The sequence below is a fragment of the Danio rerio genome, chromosome 8, assembly GCF_052040795.2.
Source record: "Danio rerio strain M-AB ecotype USA chromosome 8, GRCz13ab, whole genome shotgun sequence".
In the NCBI taxonomy this organism is placed as follows: domain Eukaryota; kingdom Metazoa; phylum Chordata; class Actinopteri; order Cypriniformes; family Danionidae; genus Danio; species Danio rerio.
The window spans coordinates 53,456,368-53,475,464 of record NC_141028.1 but is presented as its reverse complement, the minus strand read 5'-3'; the positions used below and the strand labels follow the sequence as shown (position 1 = coordinate 53,475,464).

At 36.9% G+C, this 19,097-nt stretch overlaps 1 protein-coding gene across 1 annotated transcript in view; it reads left to right on the top strand.

The window, feature by feature from the left end:
* The window catches only part of mtor (mechanistic target of rapamycin kinase), a 236,007-nt gene that overhangs the window by 195,924 nt on the left and 20,986 nt on the right, over positions 1-19,097 (top strand). The window contains 6 exon segments of the mRNA NM_001077211.3: positions 5,124-5,246; positions 6,092-6,274; positions 9,466-9,600; positions 12,425-12,599; positions 14,668-14,803; positions 18,620-18,767. Coding sequence (NP_001070679.3) covers positions 5,124-5,246; positions 6,092-6,274; positions 9,466-9,600; positions 12,425-12,599; positions 14,668-14,803; positions 18,620-18,767 — 900 coding nt within the window.

Genomic DNA, 19,097 nt, shown 5'->3' with positions numbered 1-19,097 from the left:
CCAGTGTGGTCTTTTGCTGCTGTAGCCTATTTGCCTCAAGGTTGGATGTGTTGTGCGTTCAGAGATGCTCTTCTGCATACCTCGGGTGTAACGAATGGTAATTTGAGTTACTGTTACCTTTCTATCAGCTCCAACCAGTCTGGTCATTCTCCTCTGACCTCTGGCATCAACAAGGCATTTGCGAACCACAGAGCTGCCGCACACTAGATATTATCTCTTTTTTGGACCATTCTCTGTAAACCCTAGAGATGATTGTGCATGAAAATTCAAGTAGATCAGCAGTTTCTGAATTACTCAGACAAGCCCATCAGGCACCAACAACCATGCCACATTCAAAGTCACTTAAATAACCTTTCTTCCCCATTCTGATGCTCGGTTTGAACTGCAGCAGATCGTCTTGACCATGGCTGCGTTCAAAACCGCCTACTACTCAGTAGGTACTGCATTTGAATTTAAACGTACTACTCGGCCGTTAGAAAAGTACGTTCTATACAGTATGAATGTGAAAAGTATGAATGGAATTCGGATGTACTACATCCGCCATTTTGTCATGGTCACGTGACCTACCTGCGTCAGTTGCGTCGCGTCACTTCCATTCATGAATTCTCTCGCGGGGCATTATGGGATAGCGCAGTGTGCATGGGATGCGCACTCCAGAATCTCGCCGGAAGTAGTAAGTAATCCGGGTACTTCTCGCATACTGATTTTCGAATTCTATGAATTCGGCCAAACTACTCGGCTCACATACGGATTTTAGCATACTATATAGTATGGAAGTATGTGGTTTCGGACACAGCCCATTTCTACATGCCTAAATGCAATGATTTGCTGCCATGTGATTGGCTGATTAGAAATTTGCATTAACGAGCAGTTGGACAAGTGTACCAAATAAAGTGGGCGGTGAGTGTACATTTATGCATTGTGTCATTTACTGCAAATAAACATAAGAACTAAATAGAAATGTGCTCACAAAATAAAAACTTACTTTAACTCAGCATTAATGAAACTAATGAAACAGGAACTTAATAGTAAATTTAGAAAAAGTATTGACATAAAAATTAATTTAAAAATGCAAGACTATAATAACCTTGGTTCAAGCAAGATGTAAAACTGAAATTTGCATAATAGGACCCCCACGAAGGTCTGCAGGTCATCGGTGGTTACTCCAAGATTTCTGGCTGGCCTGGTTGGAATTAAAGTTAATGGTTCAAGCTGGATTTTTAAACTATGTAGTCTGTTTGAGTGGCTGAGAAGACAAAATGTTCAGTGTTCGCTAGATGTCCTTTCATCCATGCTAAGATGTCCACCAGGCAGATCCGGCGTGACCCCCACAGGATTGTCTGGTACAAATGAAAAGTAAACCTGTGTGTCATCGGCAGTGGTCGGGGAATTATGTACATAAATATCAGGTCTCAGGGAGGGTGTGAAAAGAGATAATGAACTGATCTCTAAGGTTTACTACACCCATGGCTAGTTGATATGCTTTAGATACCTCCCTCTTAAGGGAACCAAGTACTAAGTAGAGTATTTGCGTTTTCCAGTGATAGGAAGTTGGACAATGGGTTTGATGTTTGTTGTAAATTGAGAATCATTGACTTGGAGTCAGTTTTCACAATCTGCAATCTTCTATAATGAGTCTCAGATGAGTGTCCACTTTTAAGTCTCGACTGTTTTCTGTAAAACTGCTTATTTTTTGAAAGGCGATATCGGTTTAAAGTGTTTACAATCTAAATGAAAAGAGAGGACAGAGGCACTGTTTGTTACTTACTGATTAGTGTTGTGTTTTTAAGCACTGGGGTTACCCAGAATAGAGTGTTGTGGGAAAAACCTCTGTGAGAAGAGATGTGTTGATGGTGTGTGAGAGTACTAGTAGAGGTCATTTTGAGATAAAGCGCAAGATAATTTCAAGAGAAATGCGTCGAGGACTCTAGATTATTATCTGTTATTAGCTGCAGATAAAAACGTCTTGAGTTCCAGAATTTGAGTAGATGAGAAAGACAATTTTCTATAATAATATTAGCAAATGATTTAGCTGTTAAAGATGCAATAGAATGAAAATATGCATATACCCAAGCATACAGCATAGTGAGCCTCAAACAGCATGGTTTACTCATTCCCATGTAAACTCCATAAGTGTAAAAGTCCAATAAGTGTAAAAAAAGGCCAATCGGAGCAAAACACAGACTCTGAAGATCTACATGGGAACATTAATAAGCACACCTTTCCTAATAGGATAACAGCAATGATCCTTTTTCCGTTGTTTTTAAGTTTATCTAAGCTGGTATTATATTTACTGTGTTGGGACTCTTATTTTGAAAATAAGACAGACATTTTAGAGCTCTGAGGTAATGCAACCAGGCATGAAGTATCTCATCTCATCATGGCTTGTCATCAGAAAATTCTGGAAAGATAATCATAAATTTATTTAGCATGAGGTCTGTTTAAATATACCTTGTCACTTAGAGCTGTATATTGTGGAATTTGCTACGTTTGTTTATAATGAGGCATAAAGTCCTGCTAGATATAAGTGTTTATTTGACATTTATGCACTGTGTCATATCACTCAGCTCTTACTGTGATTTTTCTAGAGTGAAAGGATGCCAATAAACTTCGAAAACTCATGTTTATGCAGAGGGTGAAATTAATTCCTCCCTGTGTTTTTGTAACAGAGGTTAGGAGGTTAGCCTCCTTGTTAAGGCTGATTTATACCTCTACTTTAAGCGCACATGTATGATCCGGCACAGCCTCCACACGGTCGCATAGCCCTTGCCATGGCTGACGCGCACTTCTCAAAAAAAATTAACTTCACCTTGCAACGACACATAATGCAAGCTCTGTGATTGGTCGACTTAGTACATAAATATATACACTAGATATTGCATGCGGACCTTGAGCATGCGTCAATACCACCGCCATATTGGTAGAGTGCTACCAACACAAATGTCATTCAACCGCACTAGTCAAGACTTAAAGCCAATGTGAAGATGCTGGACTTTAGCCCTGTGTACGGGTGTAGTAAGGAGCAAACAAATAAACAAAGCACAAAGGCAGAACATTTTATAGGTAAGATTTTGTTTTTTACTATTTTGTATGTTATGAACATTTCGCGCGATATTGATGATAATACAGTCACTTACTGCACTAATCATAAGGCAAAGTAGCAGCAACTCCCACTGAATACTTGGCTTATGCTAGTTTTGTTGAATAAAAAGAGCTAGCAATTTAAATGTAATATGACCACAAGACGCTGATGCTAGAAACTTGTATTATTGGCGGCTAAGTGAACGAGTCGTTCATAACGGAGATTCATTTCATTAGAATGAGAAGTGAAGGCAGGAGAGGCGGTGTGTTTCAGGAAGCTAATTAGATCAAATTGAACAAGGAGGGAGGATAATAGATTTCCATGCACACAAACACTTGATCTTTGTTAGCAGTACTCGTGCGGTCACTTATCCATCGATGTAGAAAAGTGATGTTAAATCCAAATTGTCGTAATTTAAGAAAATATTTGCATACTGACCAGCGGGAAAACTCTATATGATAGTTATATGTATATATGTGTATATATTTCGGGCACTGGATGGCCAGTCCTCCACTGCACCTTGGTCCCACATTCATTTCAAAGAAGCACTACTCTGTACCAAAATGGCAGTTCTATTGATGCATCCCTTCCATGAGACAACAACAGCTTAGCTACTTGGTAGCAGTGACGAGTGTTGGCGGTGCTGAGAGCTGCGAACCTGACAGAGCGAGTGTTTACAAGTGTCCTGTGAAGGAGCTCCAGTTGAAAACTTTTGTTTTGTGTTTAACTTATGATTAAAATTATTGCACATCCACCAGTTACAGCCTCTGCATGAGCGAGTTTTAGCTACTTGTACATTAAGGTAGCGTTCAGAAAAAACAAAACAGCCACAAAAAAACTCGACACAGAAAAACATAGAAACCTCCTGCCAGCTAGTGTTTCGGAAGTGCAGAGCAACACAAACAGCATGCAGAAGTATAAATGCATGACTATGTGCAAGGCTGGCGGTGTGGGTCACAGCGGTCCCTCGTCACAGAAGGATAAACCAGCCTTTAGAGCTACTAACTCCCATTCGAAGAGTCGCCGATTCGATCCCAGCTCGGAGTGGGTTGGTTGCTGTAGGACCGGCAGGGTTACATTGGTGCCGTGACCCGGATGGGGGTGAATGTAACAGAGGCCAGCTAGTGAAGTGCTGTGCAGGTAAACCTCACTCCTCTGATCCTGAAAATGTGTTCTAGTGACAGACACTAAAGGTCTAAGCCTCCTTGTCAGAGCAACCGAGTCCCATGTAGAGAGTCGTTGGTTCGTTCCCAGCTCGGAGCGGGTTGGGTGGTGTAGGACCGGTGGGGTTACATTGGTGCCATGACCCGAATGGGAGTGAGGTTTAGGGAGCGTGAATGTAAAAGAGTGAAGTGCTGTGCAAACCTCACTCTTCTGAACCTCTAGTGACAGACGCTAGAGGCTATGATCTTTAGCCTCCTTGTTCGAGCAGCTGACTCCCATGCAGAGACTCGGCAGTTCGATCCCAGCTCGGAGCAGGTTGGATGGTGTAGGACTAGCGGGGGTTACATTTTCATTACAATAAAACCACAAAATCCATCTCCCTTTCGGCTCCTTTTGTCGAAATTATAATTTAGCTTAGATTTCTTCCACAACACAACTTAGGAGCAAACTAGGTTTCTCTGTTGGCATGAAGATCAAAAGCCTTTTGCTATGTTGGCATATTTCTGAAGCTTTGATCTTATTGCCAAAATATGATGCTGCATCAATCACGGAAAAAAGTAAAGCATATATATTTATACTTACTGAGGTAAGCTATATCTTTTGATTTATACTAATTTGGTCCAAAGGTCACCGGGAGTCTAAATGTAATATATTTTTTCTGACTTCTCTTGTATTTAATAACAATAAACTGTATTTTATATTGTGTATTTAAAAGTAGAATGCATGTAAACTAGACGGAAAATAAAGCCAAGGTAACAAAAGGCAAATCATTATCTAAAATTACATTAAAATTGTACTGCTGGTGTGCCTAAAGCATAATCTTGTGTTTTTGTTTGCAGAAGGGTGATATTCATGATTTCTGTTTGATCTGTTTAAGGCTTTGATTTATCCTCTCACCGTGGCCTCCAAATCCACAACCACTGCCCGTCACAACGCAGCCAACAAGATCTTGAAGAACATGTGTGAGCACTGCAACACGCTGGTCCAGCAAGCTATTATGGTATGAAAACACACTACGTTTGGCTGTCTATGAAGTAAATGTTTTATTAGGTACACAATGGCAATATTTACAGTCTTGGAAGCTATTTTGCTTCCTCTTTTCTGCTAGATTTTGCTCTCAGACAAAATATAAAGAATGAATTGACATTTCCTCAAATCATATAAATAATGTTAAAGCTCGCATGTCAAATCAAGCCTCGAGCCATCATAAAATTGTAGTTTCTGCTCTGTTACTAATAGGAATTGAAATATACCATGTTCATCATTGGAAATACGGTATTATTTATGTATTTTTTTATTATTAATTTTAAATGATTAAAAAAACAATGGATCTTGGTTTTATTCATTCAGCTAGTGAGTTTCTCTTTAGTATTTGAAAAAAAGGTAACAGTCCAACTTCACACACCCTGAGAATGAGACTTACAGTATAAAATAATAAAAGCTTGTATGATATGAAAGGAAGGGTTGCCAGGTTTTGTCGAAGCACTCAGAGGAAACCCACGGGAACGCGGGGAGAACTTGCAAACTCCACACAGAAACGCCAACTGACACAGCCGAGGCTTGAACCAGCAGCCTTCTTGCTGTGAGGCGAGAGCACTACCTACTGGACCACCGCGTCACCCCAATACAACCACATAAATACAAATAATAATTTAAGCCACGGAACAAAAAACAACCCAAGTAGTTAAAAGTAATCCAACTCGAGGACTTGGCAGCCATGATGGTGGGTATGGTAGCAGCTTTGGTAATTGCTATTTTTAAGCTTAGCCGAGGATAAAAACACAATCCGAAACATCTGCCAAAAATCCAAATCCCCACATGAGCACTGTTTCTACCCTTGTTTAGGTGAGCGAGGAGCTTATCAGGGTCGCTATTCTCTGGCATGAAATGTGGCACGAGGGGCTGGAGGAAGCGTCACGTCTATATTTTGGAGAGAGGAACGTCAAGGGAATGTTTGCCGTTCTGGAGCCCCTCCATGCCATGATGGAGAGAGGACCACAAACCCTAAAAGAAACATCATTTAATCAGGTAAAAACGCTCATAACTCACTGTAAAGTCGAATTCCGTATGTAAGAGACTTTTATAAGCTAATAATGTCATGTTACAGTTAAATCACCACTGTTAAGGAATATTTTGAGTCCAGTAAAATCACTTCACCACATGATTTATTGTGTATATTCTGTTTGTATATCAGGTAATAGTTCATTTTACAGTGTTGATGTTATATACAGTAGATGGAAGGCGTAATCATTATTACAGTAGGAATAAGGATGTTTCCAATAGTAACTTTTCACGTTAGTTCATAATACATTAGGATTACACTTTATCCATTATTTTTGGTGTCTTTTTAAATGCAAAAACAATAATAACAAAAGATTGGCTTTTGTTATAACAAATATTTTTGGATCTTTGACATTTTTAAAAATTCATATTTGCACATTTGAATTAAGACTTGGAGAACTTTTGTTTTATACCCAAGTTTTAGAAAGCAGATTCCCACCTGAAGTTTGTATTCCATGAGCTCTCACTCTAAACCGCTTCATTTTTAAAGCCAAATTATCAAAGGTCATTTTATTAGGTACTCCTTACTAGTACCGGGTTGGACCTTCTTTTGCATTCAGAACTGCCTTAATCCTTCTTGGCATAGATTCAACAAGGTATCGGAAATTTTCCACAGAGATTTTGCTCCATATTGACATGATCGCATCACGCAGTTGCTGCAGATTTGTCAGCTGCACATCCATGATGTGAATCTCCCGTTCCACCACATTACAAAGATGCTCTGAGATTGAGATCTGGGGACTGTGGAGGCCATTTGAGTACAGTGAACTCCTTGTCATGTTTAAGGAACCAGTCTGAGATGATTCATGGTTTATGACGAGGCGCGTTACCTTGCTGGAAGTAGCCAGTACACTGTGATCATAAAGGCATGGACATGGCGAGCAAAACTACTCAGCTAGGCTGTGGCGTTGACAAGATGCTCAATTGGTACTAATGGGCCCAACGTTTGCCAAGGAAATATCCCCCACACCATTACACCACCACCACCAGCCTGAAATGTTGATTCAAGGCAGGATAGATCCATGCTTGCGTGTTGTTGAGATAAATTCTGACCCTACCATCTGAATGTTGCAGCAGATATCGAGACTCATCAGACCAGGCAACGTTTTTTAATCTTCTATTTTACCTATTAGTGAGCGTGTGCGAATTGTAGCCTCAGTTTCCTGTTTTTTATATGTGACACCCAGTGGGATTGTCTACTGCTTTAGCCCATCCGCCTCAAGGTTGGAAGTGTTGTGCCTTAAGAGATGCTCTTCTGCATACCTCTGTTGTAATGAGTAGTTATTTGAGTTACTGTTGCCTGGAACCAGTCTGGCCATTCTCATCTGACCTCTGGCATCAACGAGGCATTTGCGCTCACAGAATTGCCGCTCACTGGATATTTTCTCTTTTTCAGATCATTCTTTGTAAACCGTAGAGATGGTTGTGCGTGACAATTCCAGTAGATCAGCAGATTCTGAAATGCTCAGACCAGCCTGCCTGGCCCCAACAGCTATGGCACATTCAAAGTCCCTTAAATCAGCTTTTTCAGCATCATTCTGATGCTCAGTTTGAACTGCAGCAGATTTTCTTGACCATTTCTACATGCCTAAATGTATTGAGTTGCTGCCATGTGATTGGCTGAATAGGAATCTGCATTAACGAGCAATTAAACAGTTGTGCCTAATAAAGTGGCCAGTGAGTGTATAGAATGTAAATCAGCCTTTAGCACTCCTATTGGTTCATGGTTAAACAGTCATCATCGTTGAAGTGAAGTATTGTCAGGTATTGTTACTCATACACCAAATTAGTCCCCTACCGGAACCGGGAATCAAACCTGCAACCTTTCGATTACAAGGCCAACTTCCGACTGCCCACTGCTTTCCATTATGTCTATCCAATAACTTTGTCCCAGACAAAATCACCCATTGAAGATTACATATTCTAGCCTAGAATTATAAAACTTTATGATTATAGAATCTTTAATGATTCCTAAATTGTGTCTCAGATGTGCAATTCTTGGACAGAATTGCACAGTGTGAGTCTGGTTCTATTTAACACACCATTCTTAGGTCTTGAACTCTTTACTAACAAGCTGATGAGATCATTCAGGTGTGTGTGTGATTAAGGAGGTATTAAAAATGTGCAATGATGTGCATTCTACTAGAACAAGGCTGGAAAACAATGCTTTAGGTGAAGTTGGGAGATTTGTTTTGTTCCTTGTTTTCACAATGTGTGTACCAGGGCGGGAGTGGGACTCCTTTTTAGCTCTGGAGTTTCAAGCCTTAGACCGGCCCACCTCAGTCAACGACTGACAATATTAAAATAACGTCATTTCCAATTCAGTTTCAAATGACACTAACACGTCTTTTTCAAGCACACTGCTGCTTTAGAACTTCAAATGTTTTTCATAAATTTGAGAACATTAATTCTTTATAGATATCCAGTCCTTTGTAACAGTCGTCACACAGAAAAATATGTATTCCTATATAAGTAGCCCAAACAGTATTTTATGTCTTAGCACTGAAAAAAAAAAACATTTTTTATTCTGCTGAGATTTGAACTCGGGTCGGCTGTGTCAATGCGTAACGTGCTAACCACTAGACCACGATGGCGCTGTTAAGCACTGCCGTGCAAAGCGTGTGTTTTTTTACCCTACTCCTTCTCCCCATTTTAGATTTCTGATCAAGTTATGTTAAGATTAAAAGTTAAGATTTATTAATGTAGTAAATCATCAGATTTTTATTGAGCAGGTGTAATATTTATTAATAATAATTAATATTCACTAAGGTGCCGCTGTTTTGGGTGGAATGGAGTGCAGCCCGCAGGTTAATGATGATCATCATTAACCTGCAGGCTGCATTTAGCTCACGGGGCTGCGAGAAAATAAATAAAAAGAGCAGAGCTGCGGCAAAATATTAATTAAAAAGATTGAGGTTATGGTCAAATAAACAAATAAATTAATAAAGTGCAACTGCTGAGAGTGCAAGCAGCTAGGGACACCGGCCCTCGCGGCCAAAAAACAGACCGGCCCACCGGGAATTCTCCCGGTTCTCCCGATCAGCCAATCCGGGCCTGGTGTGTACTAATAGTATTTGTTACTGCTGTGTATAAATGTTGAGTAGATAATGATCTGCCCTGTATCACTTTCCTTTTTCTAATTGTGGCTTTGATTTCAGGCTTATGGCCGAGATCTGATGGAGGCGCAGGACTGGTGTAGAAAGTACATGCGATCGGGTAACGTCAAGGACCTGACGCAGGCCTGGGATCTGTACTACCATGTGTTCCGCAGGATCTCCAAACAGCTGCCACAGGTCTGACAACTGCATTTTTAACTCTCTATAACTCAGAATAGATTACTTAAATCAGCCAGAAGCAATATAATCATACATACAAGTTGATGGATTGTGGATTGAGAACAAAAAATATGAACCATGTTAAAACTTACTAGCAAATTGTTTCATGAATGGAAAGAGGTATTTCAGAATGAGGACTGAAATGGGCACATTTTAGTTTGGTTTAGTTAAAATTGCTACAGTACTTTATTAAAGTGAACATCTTGTTTTTTAACATACCTATAGTGGTTTTCAGGACTGGGAAGGTTACTTTTAAAATGTACCGTACATGCTTGAATATAAATGTGTTTGGTTACATTACTCAGTTTACTAACTTAATCTAAATACCTTAGAATACTTTGAAATACAAATGTGATAAAAACGAGCCCAGCAGCTGGTCTTCAGGGGAGAAATGCAAGTTCATGAGGGACCAAAAATGATGGCTCATTCACTGAGGACTGTCATGCAAGTTGGTGTTTATTTACAGTGCCAGAAAGTCCATCCACAGTGAAGGTATATACAAGTGCAAAAAACTAACAAAAATCCAAAAGAAACTATAAACAGGAAAGTAAATTAGAAAAAATACATATACTCCAAATATATCTAATAAAATAACAACAGGTGTCCACAATATACAAACTTGGTTAACTTGAGGCACCGCAGTAGAACTCTTGGTAAAGAAGTATCGCTCTGGAGTGAGTTGGGCTCTGGCTTATATAGCCCCAGCTCCCACCCCTTTTGGGCTATACCCTTCAAAGGTAAGTATAACAATTAACAAACGCACATACACTGCATTACACAAACAAATGGGACGCCATGCTGTTTCATGCTGCATTCCAAGCTTCAAAACACATAAAGCATAATAAAAGTAGCCAAAACAACTGGACGTTTTCTACACTGTCGCATTATGGGTGGGGTGCTAAATAGCTAACATGGATTTTATTGGGAGAATAGCTGTGTTTATGTGCTTTATGAAGGCTAAAAAACGCGTCGCTTTGTTTGGAGCTGTGTCTGAACCTGGATGATGGAAGCTTTCAGTGGTGCTTCCGACTGAGCCGAGCCCAGTTTGATGAACTGTCGTCCGGTGTTGGCAGAAGGATTTTCCCCCGAGACATCAACAACAGGCGCTACGTCATAATCACTCTCCTACAAGAGCAAGCTCCTGGTTCGTTAACGCGTCGCGAATGTCTGCTGAAGTTCAGATTTTCGAACTCGAGCGAAACGCTCAACTTGTGCCACTTCATTTACGTGAATCTCGTTATTCGCACCGCCTTATTAGCGCATATTGCGCCACAGGATGTCTTTTTGCATCTTTTAACCTGTAAATCACTCGCGCTTCTTTCGCATTTGGTGTGAACGCAACATTATAGTGACTTGAGAACGCCATCATTCTAATATCTCACTTTAACTTTTTATGGTGTAAGCTTTTCAAGCTTTATCCTTCAACCTTTTGTCTGATCTTCAAACTGCTCTGACTTGGGTTGCTATATCTTTTCCAACTGATCCGACTTACAGTTTTCAAAAAATGACCCAGAAATTTCTAAAAAGTCCCATTGACTTAAAATTGGGTCAAACTATCAATTTTAACATCCTACTGACATGCTGATGTTGCTGCAAATATGTTTGCAGCATGCTAGTCATGCTAATTTATGTTATCAAAATGCAAAAATCATGCTAGTTACATGCTAAATCATGCAAATCAATGTAAGAAACATGCTAACAACATGCTGATCCATGCTAGTTACATGCTAATTAATGTTGTAAACATGCTAATAATATGCTTCTTCATGTTGGATTTATGTTAACAACATGCTAATCAGTGTTAGAAACATGTTAATTTATGCCAGAATCATGCTTGTTACATGGTAATTTATGGTAGAACCATGCTAACAACTTGCTAATTCATGTTACAAACATGCTAACATGATAATTTATGCTAGAAAGATTTATGCATTCAGCTAGATTCATGCTAATGAAATGCTAATTTGTTGGAATCATGCTAATTTCAAGCTAGATTTGTGCTAACAACATGCTAATTTATGCTTTAGAAATAATCCTAATTTATCATTAGGATTAGGAATGTAGACAAGGATCCTGCTTTATAACTACTTATTAACAGTTAATATAATTTATTACTTAAATTTTTAGAAATATATAATGTAACTGTTCAACATTATAAATGTGAGAAAACTGAAGGAGTTACTGGGGAAAATTTTTCAAGAGATCAAGAACTTCCTTGTGCTTTTTCAGGCTGATCGTTGAATCATTCAATACTAATGAAGGTTTTATTGAACATACTCTAGGTATAGATTCACTGTACTGAGATGACGCATCCTTTTTCAGATTAATAATAAAAACGTTGTATTTTGATGAGATAAATGCATTCCGCATGGCTTTCTGATCCATCCATTTTTGTGTGCTGATATTGAACGTTACTACTAGCTGCTACATGCACAGACTGCTTTTTAAACTGAGAATCAGTTGCCTTTTTGGTTAAACTCCCGGTTTACCTAAATAATAAATGACATCAAATGACATCAGAATTTGTAAGTATTAACTTTAGTAATCTAAATAAGTTTTCGGATGTAACTAATTTGATTACCACCTATTTAAAAGGTAGTTCAATATCAAATAAGATTCAAATTTGAAGTATTCACTTTGGTAATCTTTTCTGGTGTACTGCCGCAATTATAACAAAATACAATTACTTTTATTTTGAATGCCGTTTCATGTAATTGGTTACTCGCAGGTCCTGTTGATAACGCTATATAAATGTGTTTATTTATGTGGTCTTTGTCCACAGCTCACTTCTCTAGAGCTTCAGTACGTCTCACCTAAACTGCTGATGTGTCGTGATTTGGAGTTGGCTGTGCCTGGAACATATGACCCCAATCAGTCAATCATACGCATCCAGTCCATTGCTCCCTCGCTGCAGGTCATCACCTCCAAACAGCGGCCACGCAAACTCACCATCATGGGTAAGAGCACGGTTCATATTTGCCAGCTAATTGGTCAGAAATACAAAGGGGAAATAAATGTAGCAATAAAACACACAGCTTTATATTTGCTCATAGCTAGCTCTAAGAACTGTAAATGTGTATGTTTTTAATACTGCATTTTGTCAAACTGCCTTTTGAGTAAAGGACTATGAATTTTGTCTATGTACAAAAATGTAAAAAGGGAAATAAATTAGAAATGAGGATATAGTTTATATATATATATATATATATATATATATATATATATATATATATATATAGCATGTTGTTAATTTTTGCTCTTTTTATCCAATGGCATGGGGCCTGCAAAATTCAATTCACAAATACAAACAGAATGATTGATTGATTAATTGATTGATTGATTGATTTATTGATTGGTTGATTGATTGATTGATAATAATAATAATAATAATAATAATAATGCCACTTTAATAATGATGAGAAAAAAGGAAATTTATTTGTTTATTTTTTTTATATTTTTGTAATATTTTTTATGATTGATTAATAATAATAATAATAATAATAATGATAATACAGTTTTTAAATAATGATATGAGATCAGGATATATATTTTATTGATTTTGAAATAAATGTTTTTAGAAAATTTAATTAAATATAAAATTATATAAAATAATTATATAAAACATATAAAAATTATTACACTTATGATTAATAATAATACAGTTGTTAATAATGATGAGAGATTAGAATTATATAAAATAATATTATATAAAATAAAAAATATGACTAATAAAAATAATTTTAGTAATAATAATAATAATAATTTATAATAATAATAATACAGTTTTTAATAAAGATAAAAGATAAGGATATGTTTTTTTAAATATGTATTATTTATCAAATTAAATGTTAAATATGTTTTTATTAAATATTACATTATAGAAAAATATTACAAATATGATTACTAATAGTAATAATAATACAGTTTTTAATAATGATATAAGGATATGTTTTTTCAAAAAAAATAGGATTGACAATAACAATAATAATAATTTTTTTAAAAAGATATTATTTTTATTAAATTAAATATTAAATAATTTTATAAAATATTAAATTATATAGAAATTATTACAAATACGATTAGTAATAATAATACAGTTTTAATAGTGATGAGAAATAATGATTAAGAAATTTTAAAAATAAAATAAAAATGATTAATAATAATATTAATAATAATAATAATACAGTTTTTAATAAAGATAAGAGATAAGGATGTTTTTTTAATTATGTATTTTCATTAAATCAAATATTAAATAAAAAATGTAAATAAATATTAATTTAAATAATTATTAAAATATTGATAATGAACTTAATAATATTAATGCAGTTTTTAATAATGATGAGAGATAAGGAAATATATTTATTTTGTTAAATTTTTATTAATTTAATTAATAATAATTTCATTATCTTTTATTTTAACAATTGATTTATTATTATTGTTCATAACAATTATTATTATTGTGTTTTTTATTAAATAATATATAAAAGTAATAATAATTAAAAAATTATATAAAATATGTTTATGTAAAACAATATTATATAAAAAAAATAATGGCAACACTTTAGGTCACAATTCACACTATTAAAAACCATTAACTAATACTTATAGCTTAATAAAGTATTATATAATTAGCTGTTTAATAATAGTCAATAAGGTAGAAATTGGGTTTAGGTTTTGGGTAGGGTTAGGGATGTTAAATAAGATCGTACTTCATAACTACTAAATAACAGTTAATATCTTAATAATAGGCAGGTAATAAGCCAGTAGTACATAGCATAAATTGTGACCTAAACTAAAGTGTGACCAAAATTAAAAATGATTTAAATATGACATATAGACATCTTTGTTCTTTTGTGTAAAAATAAAACAAGGGTTTGTGAGTTGTGGAGTGCAAAAGTGTAATTCTGTCTTTGTTTCCTATACACATGCTGTAGTCTGGCCAGTAAAGGTGAATGCATGTAGAACAGTGCAGTAGGATTTAAAGGATTTGACAAAGCTTTCTCTGTTCTCTTCTGCACCCTGCAGGCAGCAATGGCCATGAGTTCATGTTCCTGCTGAAGGGTCATGAAGATTTACGACAGGACGAGAGGGTCATGCAGCTTTTTGGCTTGGTGAACACTCTACTGGCTAATGACCCAGCCTCCCTGCGCAAGAACCTGAGGCAAGTCTCTTGTGTTCATGTGTCTGAGCATTGCAGAATTTCAGACGTTCTCATTTATTTACAACACATTATGTCAGGCAAAAAATGGAAATAATATACTCTTGCATAAAAAAACACAAAGCTGACAGCTGTTGGTTTGGTATGTTCCACACTTTGCCTCTCGTCAAATAAATGTTAGGCCGATAAAGTATGTAGAATCCGAATCAGCCTTTGGCCTAATTGTCTCAATGGTACGGTTTAGTTCAGTGCGGTATGGTACTGCTCACCTTTGTCAGGTTTGTGTTTCCATTGCCAAATGGTACCAACGGTACTCTTTTGATGGACGTGGTTTACGACAGAAAGTTGCAGACGATGTCATTCTCGCTGGAGGAAATATCAAAGTAAAGCTATACAAGTTGTTCACAAATCGTATAAATAACAGACTCTTTATACACATAAATAGGCCGTTTTTGTATAAATGGTATTAACTAACCTTTCTACGAACAGGATTTGACTATAGTTGCAGATCAATGATAATGTGAAATAGCCTACTGTAACGTGCAATTATATTAAATACAAATTTTAATTTGTAAAACAAATATAAACAGAGGATCGCTCTGATTGGTTATTCAGCAAGGAATTAAAGTACTAGAACAAAAACCGTGGTAATGCACCTAGGTAAACAATTCGAGTCAAGAAGGAACACAGAGCCAGCTGTAATTTCCCTTTATTTCTCAAATATTTGCAAACGATATGAATTATTAGATTATCAGACATTTTTGCCGGATCGAATCCCTTCGTGGTGAGTGACAATTACTGTGGTAATTATACTGAAGGCTTTATTTACGCTTTGTATGTGCGCATTTGGCGAGGCAGTGGCGCAGTAGGTAGTGCTGTCGCCTCACAACAAGAAGGTCGCTGGTTTGAACCTCGGCTCGGTTGGCGTTTCTGTGTGGAGTTTGCATGTTCTCCCTGCCTTCGCGTGGGTTTCCTCCGGGTGTTCCGGTTTCCCCCACAGTCCAAAGACATGCGGTACAGGTGAATTGGGTTGGCTAAATTGTCCCTTGTGTATGAGTGTGTGTGTTAATGTGTGTGGATGTTTCCCAGAGATGGGTTGCGGCTGGAAGGCCATCCGCTGCGTAAAAACTTGCTGGATAAGTTGGCGGTTCATTCCACTGTGGCGACCCCGGATTAATACAGGGACTAAGCCGACAAGTAAATGAATGAATGAATGAATGAATGAATGAGCATTTTATCTTCTAGTTATTACAATGTTCGAGAGAGCTTAACGACCTGCAATTTAAGAAAACACATACAGTTACTAAAAAAGGCATCAAATTCATGTACACACAAATAGCAAATAGCATGAAACACAATGTAAATGTTTAAAGGAAACCCTAAAACGTGATGAATTTGGCTATTTAGGTTATGGGCTGTGACTGAAATCGCATATTTCCATACTATATAGTACTCTAAAATCAGAATACGAGCCGAGTAGTAGACGTAAAACAGTAGGCGAAAAGTACCCGGATGACGTATTACTTCCGGCAAGAATCTGAAGTGCACGTCCGATGCACGCTACACTATCCCATGAAGCACCGCGAGATAATTCATGAATGTGACTGAAGTGATGCAACTGAATTGATCATTCTGTCATGTGATGAACGAACGACTAATTATCTACTAATTACTAACTAATTTTCATGGCTCCTATAGACTCAGACTGTGTACTTTGGTTAAGATTATATATGACTGTCAGTGTAACGTGATCGAACCAATGGGGACACGAACAGCTACTAACATAATGAAAGGGTAATAAATTTGCCCAGAGTGTATTGTTGAAATTTTCCCAAAATATGTGTCAAAATAAGATTTGTCACCAAAGATCATTCATTTGCTGAAACACAGAGAAAGTTTTGGCCAAATGAAGACACAAAACCACTCCAGAGTGGATGAAAACATCCTAAACAGCACACAAGGGTTAAATAGTCCAATTATAAAAACTTTTTTTTTTTTAACAAAATGCTAATAGTCAAATCCGATTTATTTCACTATGCTAAGCTAAGCTAAAAGTGATCAACATGAAATCGGCTGAATGGATTCAAAATTGATTCAAGTGCATCTCTTGGAGACTTTTTCCAAAAAAAAAAAGTGGAGTGTTTCTTTAAAGGTGATAACAGTTTCTCTCATTTTCAGCTGCTCCCATTAGGGATTGTGAGGTTATTTATGTGGAACAGCTTTTACACTAGATGTCTGTCATGAAGCAACCATGCACTGGGACCACAACTCACACATTCAATTAGCATATCCAGTCCAGCTAAACTGGAAGTCTTTAGATAATAGGGGGGAACAAAAGCAACCAGGAGGGAACTCATGTTAACATGGTGAGGAACTAGCAAACTACACATAGACAGACCTTCTTGTTCAGCTGCTTCTTTAACTGCGGACCATCTTGCTGTAAGGCAACAGTGCTACCCACTGAGCTTAGCTGGTATTACACAGCGTTTGCACAGGTCAGAGGATTTCAGTAATATCATGGAATGTTAAAAAGTCTATTCCAGATATCGAAAGTCTGGAATTTTATATCTGCATTTGCTGTCCAAGACTTGGATTATCAGGGATTTTGGGGGCATCACACAAATGTTTTGTGTCTATTTTTATAGTTTTCAGCTCCATTTTCTGTATTTAATGCTCTTCAGCTGGCATTCACTAAAGTCAAACGCATGAACCAGACTGTAACTAAGGTAAAAATACCAGGATGAAACACATTTTAAGAGTTTTGACTTCCAAATGAGTATTTAAAAGTCTGGCTGTCAAAAAGAAGATGACAAAGTTCCATTTAAATTGGTAAAACTACTCTCGAGCTATCAAACATGGAAGTGGGAGCACTTCACAACCGCACGAACAGCAAGTACCTTATAGTTCTTTTAAAATCTGAGGCAAATAATCTATTGTTGTTTTCATTGTGGCAATTAAAATTATTCAAAATGAGATATAAGCGTATATAAATCATTTTAATATTATGCCAGTCACAACAGCGGCCTGTTTTCGCATTAATTATAGGCCATGAAAATTCAGCTTTATAGTCAGTTATGTCAGGGAAAGGTTGAATTTGATATTTCGCTTTGAATGGGAACTTTGATTACAGTATCATCACCTTTGGTGAATATCACCTTTGGTGATAGTCAAGTGTTTATTAAAAAATATTCATATAAGAATCTAAAGATGAATATGTCTATAGAGTAATTACTGTGTCTTTTTCACAGTGATGACTACAGTAACTTTGGCAATTTATGCTTTATATATACAATAGACCCCAGTAAAACAGAGACTCATTTATGTTAATATTCAATACTTCTTTTTTTTTTTTAAATAATTTCAGAGAACTTAAAAACTATTTACCAAGAGTCATATAACTGTGCATACACACGGGGCTTCAGCGTCAACGCTTGACTGAGGGCGTGTCTGAAGATGGGGCTGACATGATTATCCTAACAGCGTCAAATGAAATTTGTCCACAATTGGCTACTGTCATAGCTGGGGTATTTGCATAAAGCAATCTGATTGGCTGGCAATTTCGTTGGCACTTGAAAAGTTGAGAAATCCCCAATTTCGGCAGCAAGCAATGAGCAATGAACGTCATTCATTCAAAGGGAATGGAAAGCGCTGACGCCCTGTGTGAATGAGGCATTACAAGTCTTGAGACTAGTGGATTTGTCCTATTTCTAATTATCACTAAGCTTATGGTGTAGTTACATTTTGATGTTGTCATTTTTGTGGCTCATGTTTTGATTTTTTTCTCTCTCTCTATCTCTGATAAATGTTTCTTTTGAGCAGTATTCAGCGCTATGCTGTGATCCCGCTTTCCACCAACTCTGGCCTGATTGGCTGGGTTCCTCACTGTGACACGCTGCACGCACTGATTCGAGACTACAGAGAGAAGAAGAAGATCCTGCTCAACATTGAACATCGCATCATGCTCAGGGTAATGTGTCAAACCCTAAAATTAGTTTTTTACTGTAAAATTACTGTACGGTTTCTTGCTGTATTACTGAAAATTACTGTATCCTACTGTATTCATTTTGACCGGAAGTTGCTGCAACTTTTATTTCACGACTTCCACATGAAGTTGAATGTTGTTAAGGGGGCGGAGCTTTTTGTGCATCATTTCCTCATACTAATGGTAAAAGAGGCGTGGTTAAGAATATTGTGGCTGAAGCCACCAAACTGACATCAGCAGTGAAAGACCACCACTCCAAAGTTTCAAACGGTTGGACGTTGACACTAAACGTAGACCTTATTAGACCTTAAAAAC